We start from the raw sequence: 8,987 nt of genomic DNA, 5'->3' as shown, positions 1-8,987 counted from the left end.
GCCCCTGGCACCCCATGGGCTACCCTCTGCCTAGGTGCAGCCCCCAGCAGGTATATGCAGGTCAGGCCACGTGCTGTGGTGTTGGGCCTGGGCCTACTGGTGTTCCTTTGGAGGCCAGGTGGCTCTGTAAACACGGCGGGGCGGGGGGTGGCCTCCTGGCAGAGGCGGCGCTCTCACGGTGCACAAGTTCAGGAGAGGAGGGGTGTTTCCGGGTCCCCAGCCAGCTGTCAAGGAGGGAGGAGGCTCAGGCCTCCGGCGTCCCCAGCGGGCTTCCCAGCAGCTGGCTACAGCTGGCTCCCACGATCCATCTCCTCGTTCCCGGACTCCTGCACACACACCCCCGCCCCCAGTATACAGCCCAGATTGTCATGTCCCCATCCTGGCCTCCCAGACAACCCCGTTCCAGACACACGTGATCACAGACACACGCAGAGCTCACCCACGTGCTTCCCAGCCCACCCCCACCCCCCAGGAGTAGAAGTCAGCCAGATCCTAACTATGAACAACCCCAAGCTTTATTATAAACAGGCTGCAGCTCCCTAGCAGAGGCATGTAACAGATAGTGGCCACGGTGGTGCCCGGGGCCGAGGCCCACGGCCCTCAGAGCCCCTGTGCGGCTGGGCACAGGGCCCGGTTGAGGCAGGCCTGGCAGCGTGGGCGGACAGGCAGACAGGTCTGCTGGCCGAAGCCCACCAACAGTCCGTTGATCTCCCTCCACAGCTCCCTGTGGGGGTGGGAGCTGTCAGTGTGGAAGGAGTTTGGGAGGGGAGCCCATCCTGCCCAGATCCCACCATGCCCCACCTGGGCAGCCACTCCTCCAAGGCAGTGCGGGTCTCCTCTGGGGACTTGGTCGTCTTCTTGGTCCACCTGAGTCTGTTGGCGATCCTGTGCACGTGTGTGTCCACTGCTGCTCGGAGACAGGGTGGGGTGCACATGGGGCATGCTCACTGGCCCAGACTGCTCCAGGCCCTGCCCACAGCCTCAAGCCCAGGTTGGTGGGGGGCTGTGCCTGCAGCGTGAGTCTCCCTCGCCTCCCAAAACCAGGCTTCCTTGGAGGGCCAGAACTGCACAGTGCTGGCTGCAGGTCTGAGAGCGAGTCACCAGGTCACTTCTGCTGCTGTGCAGGGGCTGGAGCCAGAACCCAGAAGGCTGGGCCTCTGGAGTACAGGGAGCAATGGCTCCTGGCCCAGGCACTGGCTGCGGGCACCAGGCATGAGGGCACTGCCCGCAGAGCCAGCACCTGCCACGGCACCATCAAGGAACAGAATGGGGAGTGCAGCTGTTGTCCACCTGGGCCGCAGCCCCTCCTCCCTTTGCCCAGCTACCCCAGGGCTTGGCCTGGGCACCAGCTCACTGGGGCCTTTCCCCTAGCCAGCTGCAGTCCCTATGCCACCCCCAACCCCTACCCCACCACCATGTTTGCCAAAGAGAAAGCAAGTCACTGCACCAGCTCCTTTCCCCTGCTGCTAAGTGCTTGGAAAGAGACTTGGGCCTCCCCAGACACCGATGGAGGGCACCCTGGGGGCATGCGGAGAGCATGCAAGTGGAGGCATTGCACCCTTGGGTCACTGAGCCTGTTTCCTCCTCTGTAACACAGAAGTGACCATGCTCCCTAAGTCACCCAAGGGCCCAGTCTCCGGCCACAGCACACCACGTGAGCCTTCTGTGCGCAGGCCCTGGAGGGCTCTGCACACTTGTGCTGCTAATGAGGGTGACTGCTTCCTGTGCTTTGTGGCCGAAGCTCAAAGAGGCCAAGTGCTTTGCCCAGAGTCACCCAGCTGGGAGCGCAGAGCTGAGAGCAGCTGCTGTATACCACAGCTCTGGCGTTCTAATCAAGGGGGCTTCTCTTAGGGATGCCCCTGAGAGATGGGGCTCACCCTCCCTACGGTCTCCCTGTGGGTGGCCAGGCCTACAGACAACCAGAAAGGGTGACATTCCTACACACCTGCCGGCTGTGTCTGCTGTTCCCAAAGCCCTGTCCTCTGTCTGACGTGGGCGGGGGCCTTCCTCCACAGACCTGCCAGATCACTCCTGGGATACCAGCAGTTGAGGACAGCCGCCCAGATCAGCTCAAGTATCTGCTGAGAGGCTGGCAGCTGCAGGAGCCCTAGTGTGGGGCGAGGCTCTGCCCTAGCCCCCACCTGGCCCTGCTCTGCCTCTTTGGGGCTGCTGCCCTCCAGCTTCACTGTGCCGTCAGAGCCCTCAACCCCTAGCTGCCCTCCTGCGGTGGGCAGTGCTGGGAAGTGACCCCCACCCCACGGTGCAGCCTTCATAAGCCATGGAAGTGCTGGGGGATTCCCATGCCCTCTCCCATGCCACTACAGGAGTCCCAGAGGAGCACTGGGGTCAGGGCACACAGAGAGATGGTGGGTCAAGCCCTGGTTTTGGGGCTGGCTGGACCTGCTGCTGTGTGGCCTCAGAAGCCCCAACTCTCTGGGCAAAGATCTGAGGAAGCTGCTGCATCCGACCAGAGGTCTGCCTCCACAAAGAGGTGCTCTGATGCCAGAACGTGACACCTGGACCAGGAAAGGGATTATAGGAAGGGGCTCCCCCACTTCCCAGCTCTTCTTCATGCCCCCAATCCCCTCCTCCCCGCCACTGGGTCCCCCTGCCTTCATCATGCCTCCCCAGTCTGCCCATGTTATTCTGGAGCCTTCTGCTTCTGGCCCTCTCCCACTTCATGGCTTTGCAGACCATTCTGCCTGGAACGTACTTCCTCCTCTTGGCCTGGCCGGCCCCGCCTCACCCTTCAGCTCTCAGCTGAATTCTCACCTCTTTAGGAAGTCTTCCCAGATGCCCCAGACCGGGCCAGCTCCCACAGTGCCCTGCCCCGCTCAGTGTTCCTACCCCACTAGTAAGGAATTATTGGTTTGATGTCTCTCTCCCATGCACAGTCCAGACTTTGCATCCACCCAGGGGCCTTTCACAGAGCCCAGCACATGGTTGGTGGTCAGCAAATGTGACCTCCTCCCATTCTTCCCGTCTCTCAGCAGGGAAGGCCTAGCTCAGCGCTGGGAACTCCTTCCGACCCCCTGAATCCTGGATGAGCAGACCTGAGCCATGGTCACAGATCACAAGGGTGTGAGGAACCCCAACAGCAGCTAGCAAGCCCAGAGCTGTCTCCCGCTCCCCATGGGTGTGTGCTGCTCACCGATGCCGGACACGGTGCCCCAGGCCACGGCCATGGCCAAGTGTGCCATCTTGGGCCCAACGCCTGGCAGTGCCACCAGCTCTGCCACAGAGGCTGGAATGTCCCCATCATAGCGCTGCTGCAGGATGGCACTGGTCTGCTTGATGTACTTCACCTTGTTCTGAAAGATGGGGTGGGGGAGGTCAGTCCTGGAGGTGGGGTGTGTAGCCTGACCTGGGAAGACGAGGCCTGAGGGAGACCCACAGGTGCCCAGAGGTGCCTGTCACCTGCCCAGGACACAGTCAGAGGAACCTGCCTGCCTGTCCCCCCAGAAGAGGGAATGAGCCAAACGCAGCAGGGAGCCTGAGGGAAACCTAACACAGGCCTGGACCCCTGCCTCCGACCTGTCTGGGCCAATGACGTGTGTAAGGTCTGGCTCAGGCCCCCTGCCCCATCATTTTCCCCAGAGCTCAGGCAGGCTAGGCTGGGCCAGCAACGCCAAGAGCTGGGCTCAGCAGCACCTGGGCCTTCAGGAAGGAAGGCTGGAGCCTGGGGCTCCCCCGCCAGCCGCCAGGCCAGCCGGGCGGTTCCCATCCTGTGCCTGAGCAGAGAAGACTATTTAAAACTCATTTGATAAACTGCAGCCCACGCCAATGCCAAGGGAAGCAGCCCCACCCGCCACCCAGTGCTCTGCAGCCTGCTGGGGCTCCAGGGCGGTGGTGGTGGGGAACACCCTCCAGGGAGGCTTGGAGTAAACAAAGGGAAAGGTGGGCGGGCAGCCTCCCCGAGGAAAGGAAGGGCCAGGCGGCTGGGCGGGGAGGTGGAGGAAGGAAGGGGCAGGCTGCAAACAGGAAAGGCCAAGGAGCTCCAGGACCTGGACTCAAGGCCTCACAGCCAGGCCCCCTGTAGGCCTGTCAGAGTGGCAGGGGGGTCCAGTGGGAACTCACATCCAGGCCCCTGTGGCCAGAGATGCCTGACCCGGCCTCCCACACCCCCACAGCCTCCTCATGTCTTTCCCGGGCTAGTGGCACCCCTGGCCCGGTTGCCTTAGCCTGAGCTCACCCTCCAGAAGCCCACGGGGTAAATGAGCATGCCCAGTGTACTGTCATCTGTCTGCAGGATGCTGTCCACCGTCAGGCCCCGGGCTCGTAGCCGCTGCATGGCGCCCGCTGTCACCTGGTCTTTGGTCTGGCTGGAGAGCATCAGCGACAGCAGCACCTGATACCTCCGCACCTGCTTGCAGTGACAGGGACCAGAGTGGTGGCAGGTCCTGGGTGTCACTGTGGGCTGGGCACCAGCCAAGCCCTTTACCCACGTCTTCTTGTTATTCTGGGCAACATACCCTGGGTATGAGACATCAGCATCCCACCTGCCCCAGCCAATGGTGTGTGGGTGGGGTCTGGCCTGGGTCTGTTTCCTCACATCTATAACATGGGGACAGGAACAGTATCTGCCTGACAGGATCACTGTAAGGCTTAAATGCATCATCACAGCGCTTTGAACCGTGTTAGTGCTCAGTAGCCACTGATTACCACTGTTATTGTTACTGCTTTGTGAAAATGACTACCCATTTCACAGACAAGCAAACTGAGACCCCAAGAGGTATGCACCCAAGTCTCTGGTAGCAGAGTTGGGATTAGAATCCTGTTGGTCTAAGGACCAGGCTCCAGGCCAGTGAAGTGGAAGGAACTCTCTCTCAACAAATGTTACTTAATGCCCTGATGTGCCAGCACTGTGCTAGCAGATGGGAGAGCTTGAGTACCAAGCGACAGGTACCCCTGACCTGCTGAGTGGCCACAATGACACAGGTGATGCTGCCCAGTGCTCTGGGTCCCAGATGTGCATCCTCTCAAGGGGCTGTCTGCAGGGGAGGGTGCCAGCCAAGAGCCACCAGATGTTAGGTTGTCCCCTGCCAGAGGCCCGAAAGGAAGCAAGCCTCTGGTTCAGAAGGGGGTCACCAGGCAGATGGGGTCCCTGCCTACCTTTGGGGGTGCACTGGGGTCATAGCAGTGCTCAGCCCCCAGCTGGTCCACAGGCGCATCCTTCCCACTCCTCATGGTGCGGATGTTCGCCAACTGCTGTCGCCAGTCCTGGGGCTCCCAGCCTGGCGCCCTGAGGGGCTCAGTGTTCTCTCCTTTCTCACCATCTGAGGCCTCATAGGCCACATTCAGTCTTTGTGCCTTCTGCTGACGCCTCACACAGCTGTGGCTTTTCCTTCTTTCTGCAAAAAGTGCCACTCGGTCCCTTGAGCGGGGGCCACAGGTGAGGGTGGAGTGTGGGTGCTGCCCTACCTGTTATCTCACCCCTTATCATTCATTCAACAATCACCCGTCATCTACTACAGCCGGGGGGGCTCTGTCCTCTATAGAGGGCAGGTCAGCCTTCTTTATGCCACTGCCCTCCTGACCAAGTCTGCATCAGCGCATGAGGACTCCAGTGATAGCCTCCACTGCAGTGCCCCCTGATCTAGTCTCCACACTGTGTCAAAGAGAACTTTCTAAGACCCAAACAGAATTGTGTCACTTCCTGTTTAAAACTCCTTATTGTTTTCTCCTTATACTCATGATAAACTCCAAACTTCATCTTGGCATCAAAGCTCCTGCCTACCTGGCTGGCACTGTCACCTGCTTGTTCCCTCCACCCCAGTTCCTCCTGCCATGCTTCTGTCCCAGTGGATCTCCTTGTCCACCTACCCCTGGGGTCCTTGGGGCCTGTGGGAATCCCCCTCTGGCCAATCCCGCAGGACAAGTTGCAGAGGCCCTTCAATCTCCTCAGTGCTGACTGCCGTGCTTAATGCCTACAGGGTAAACACAATGAAGGCCATGCCCTTTCCTGTTTCCTCTCAGAAGTACCCTCTGGAAGGGGAAGAGGACTTCTGACTCGGGTGTCCTCAGCACCCAACTTCTTTGAGAGAGAAGCAGCTATGAGGACGGGGCCGGTCTGCCCCACAAATAGCCTGGCATAAGGGGAGTATCCCAGAGTAGGCTAGTGGGACGCAGAGAACATTCTTGTTCAGGACCAGAGTGGGGAGGTGGGACCGCCCGGAACCCAGCCCCTGTGGACCCCTACCCCTCGGAACAGGGCACAGCGTGGGAACCCAGCGCCGCACGTGGGGCCGGGGAACTCGCTCGCGGCCGCCGGGTCCGCCGCGTTCTTGCAGGCCCTTGCAGGCCCCTTCCCCCGCTTCTCCTCCCGTCCCAGCCCTTTCGCGGCGATACCTGCAGCCGCTTCTCCCCTCTGGAGTGGCGCGGCCTCCTCCCCAACCGCCCGCTGCCGGGACCCGGATCCCCGGCTCCGGCTGCGGGTCACCATCCTCACGCTCGCGGCGTTCATGCCTGACTCCTACGGACTACACATCCCGGCGGCCCCCGCGGCCCGGTCACGTGACTCGACCCTCGCTCAGTCTTTCGGTCAGAGGGTGGCCCAGAACTACGACTCCCAGCAAGCCCTGCGGCGGCCCTTGGTGTCGCCCCGCTGCCGGAAGTGCGGGTCCCGCTTCCGGCGGTGGCCTTGGGCCGGGGTCTCCCCATCTCTCCGTAGGGGCGGCCGGGGCGGCTGGCGCGGCGCGGGGTGAGTGGCTCTGGGCTTCTCGACCCCTGGGCCGGCCGGGACCGTGGTGTGGCCAGGCCCTGACGGGGCAGGGGAGCGGCGGCCGCGCCGGGCCTGCTCAGCGCTGAGGCGGCGGGGGCGAACCCCGCGGTGTCTGGGCCCCGGGCCTTGGCCGCGTCCACTGCAGCGTGACCCGGGAGCTCCGAGCACTCCTTGGTTTTAAGTCATGACCGGGTCGAGGGGTCCCTGCTTCCGGCGTCCCCCGACAGTCCTCCTCGCGGGGAGAAGAGAGATGCAAATATCGGGCTCCTTGGGCCCGCGGCGGCCGCCCCCACCCCCGACCCACCTCCCTCACCCCCATGCACCGACCCGGGCGGCGCGGGCGGCCGGCCTGCGTTTCCCAGGCTTATTTCTGGCCGGGCCCGCCTGGCTGCGGTTGAGACCTCCCCAGGAGCCTTGGGAGGAAGGGGCGTTCCCGGCGGAGACTTAGAGTCTCGGCGGCTGCAGGTCTGCACGGGGCGGGTGGGTGGAGCTGTTCCTGAGGGCTCGGCCTGTTTCCTAGGCACAGAGGAGTCCTCCGGGCGCCCCTGCCCACCATGGCCAAGCCAGCAAGCAAAGATTCAGGCTTGAAGGAGAAGTTCAAGACTCTGCTGGGACTGGGAACTCCGAGGCCAAATCCCAGGACTGCAGAGGGCAGACAGACAGAGTTCATCATCACGGCGGAAATCCTGAGAGTGAGTGAGCTGCCTGTGTCTTTCTGCTAGCCAAGTGGGGTTTGGTGTGTCTCCAGGTCTATGGGAGATGGGCTGCTGGTGACCTCGGCTCGGGCTGCTGTCCCCAGGACTCTGGAGGCATCCATGTGCTTCCTCTGGAGATCCAGGAAGTTAGGATCTTGGTGACTTGGTCCAGCACGCTTGAAGTAGCATTCACAGGTCAGGGCAGGAAAATCTATTTTACTGGAGGGTTCCACAGATAATTAGGCTATGGCCAGGTGTCAACTCGTAATTTGTGAGTTCCTGGGAGAAGTGGGTCTTTATTTTCTTGTGTGTGTTTGAATCCCCCTACCACATGCCTGGCACCATGGTTTGCCTGTAAATAAATGTTGAATTTTTGCACTTGTAAAGTTTCCCGTTCGGAAACAACCAAAACATCATCAGCTGGTGAATGTGTAAGTAAAATGCGATACATCCCTGCAGTGAAATACGATTTGCCAAAAAAAGCGATGATGAAGTACTGATAAATGCTACAATATGGATGAACCTTGAAAAGATTATCCTGAGTGAAAGAAGCCGGTCACAAAGGCCCAGATAGTATATAATCCCATTAATACAAATGTCCAGAATAGGCAAGTCCGTAGAGGGAAAGTAGATTAGCATTTGCCAGGGCCTGGGGGGAGGTAGGGATGGAGAGTGATTGCTAGTGGGTATGAAGTTTCCTTTTTAGGTGATGAAAATATTCTGGAATTAGTGGAGGTGGTCGCAAGCACTGCAAATATACTAAAAACTGAATTGTACAGTTTAAAATTGTTAAAGTGGTGAGTTTTATCTCAATAGAATAAAATGCAGTCTTGAAAAAAGAAGTTGTCTGTCGTCACTCCACTGAGATGGAGTAGTAAACTCTGGTGCTTCTTGATTCCAGAAGGATCTGCCACAAGTCTCTGGTGTGGGAATGGTGGTACAGTTCCTAAGTGGTCTGTGATGGGCAATTAAGGAGATCTGTTGCCTGAACACTGGCTCCTTGTCCTTCTTTCATCCCTCTCCAGGAACTGAGTGTTGAATGTGGCCTCAACAATCGTATCCGGGTGATAGGGCAGATCTGTGAAGTCGCAAAAACGAAGAAATTTGAAGAGGTGGGTCTGTCCCAGTTGGGCTACCGAAGAGATGAGTGTGAGCCTCTTAGAAGCCTGATTTGGCTCTTTCTGGGAGCAGAGTCGACGGCTAACTTTGCTAATGAACTGATACCCACACTTTAGGGAAATTTAACTTTTTTTTGCTGAGGAAGGTTACCCTGAGTTAACACCTGCTGCCAATCTTCCTCTTTTTTGTACGTGGGCTGCCACCACAGCATGGCCACTGACAGATAAGTGGTGCAGGTCTGCACCCAGACCCCCAGGCTGCCAAAGTGGAGCACACTGAACTTAACGGCTAGGCCACCGGGACAGCCCAGGGAAATTGAACTTTCATGTTAGTGATGGGGAAGCTTCTGGAAATGCCCTGAGCCCAACCCTGAGGGGGCCAATCATGTGCTTAGATGGGAAGCAAAGACATTAAGGCTTTTCTAGCAGATCCAAGAAAGGGTGTGTAGTGGC

The 8,987-nt window shown here is 59.5% G+C and overlaps 2 protein-coding genes across 21 annotated transcripts in view; one reads left to right on the top strand and one right to left on the bottom strand.

Annotated features, from left to right (window-relative positions):
- Nucleotides 1-497: 497 nt before the first annotated feature.
- NTHL1 (nth like DNA glycosylase 1) lies at nucleotides 498-6,576 on the bottom strand. 5 transcript variants are annotated; one of them, XM_023616593.2, is made up of 7 exons: nucleotides 6,349-6,500; nucleotides 5,824-5,927; nucleotides 5,113-5,351; nucleotides 4,193-4,363; nucleotides 3,152-3,311; nucleotides 802-907; nucleotides 498-724 (listed from the first exon to the last, which is right to left on the bottom strand). In XM_023616593.2, exons 3-7 carry the CDS (start codon nucleotides 5,185-5,187, stop codon nucleotides 601-603), a joined length of 636 nt encoding a protein of 211 aa, XP_023472361.1. In that variant the 5' UTR covers nucleotides 5,188-5,351; nucleotides 5,824-5,927; nucleotides 6,349-6,500; the 3' UTR covers nucleotides 498-600. The 5 variants fall into 5 exon arrangements, with proteins under 5 accessions (XP_023472361.1, XP_070088574.1, XP_001915373.2 ...); XM_070232473.1 differs by having other exon boundaries at nucleotides 5,113-5,374; nucleotides 6,349-6,497; XM_001915338.5 differs by lacking the exon at nucleotides 5,824-5,927 and having other exon boundaries at nucleotides 6,349-6,576.
- Nucleotides 6,576-8,987, top strand: part of TSC2 (TSC complex subunit 2) — a 38,794-nt gene continuing 36,382 nt past the window's right edge. For 8 of the 16 annotated variants that reach the window (XM_014730247.3, XM_005599065.4, XM_005599066.4 and 5 more), the window contains exons 1-3: nucleotides 6,576-6,700; nucleotides 7,242-7,413; nucleotides 8,442-8,528. In XM_014730247.3, the coding sequence (XP_014585733.2) occupies nucleotides 7,276-7,413; nucleotides 8,442-8,528 (225 nt within the window). In that variant the 5' untranslated portion in view covers nucleotides 6,576-6,700; nucleotides 7,242-7,275. The remainder of the gene's footprint in view (nucleotides 6,701-7,241; nucleotides 7,414-8,441; nucleotides 8,529-8,987) is intronic. The other 8 variants (XM_070232470.1, XM_070232467.1, XM_070232469.1 and 5 more) reach the window with 1 other exon arrangement.

The sequence above is a fragment of the Equus caballus genome, chromosome 13 (genome assembly GCF_041296265.1).
Source record: "Equus caballus isolate H_3958 breed thoroughbred chromosome 13, TB-T2T, whole genome shotgun sequence".
NCBI classification, from domain to species: Eukaryota; Metazoa; Chordata; class Mammalia; order Perissodactyla; family Equidae; genus Equus; species Equus caballus.
Note: the sequence above shows the minus strand (reverse complement) of the source record. Positions and strands in the feature narration are given on the sequence as shown.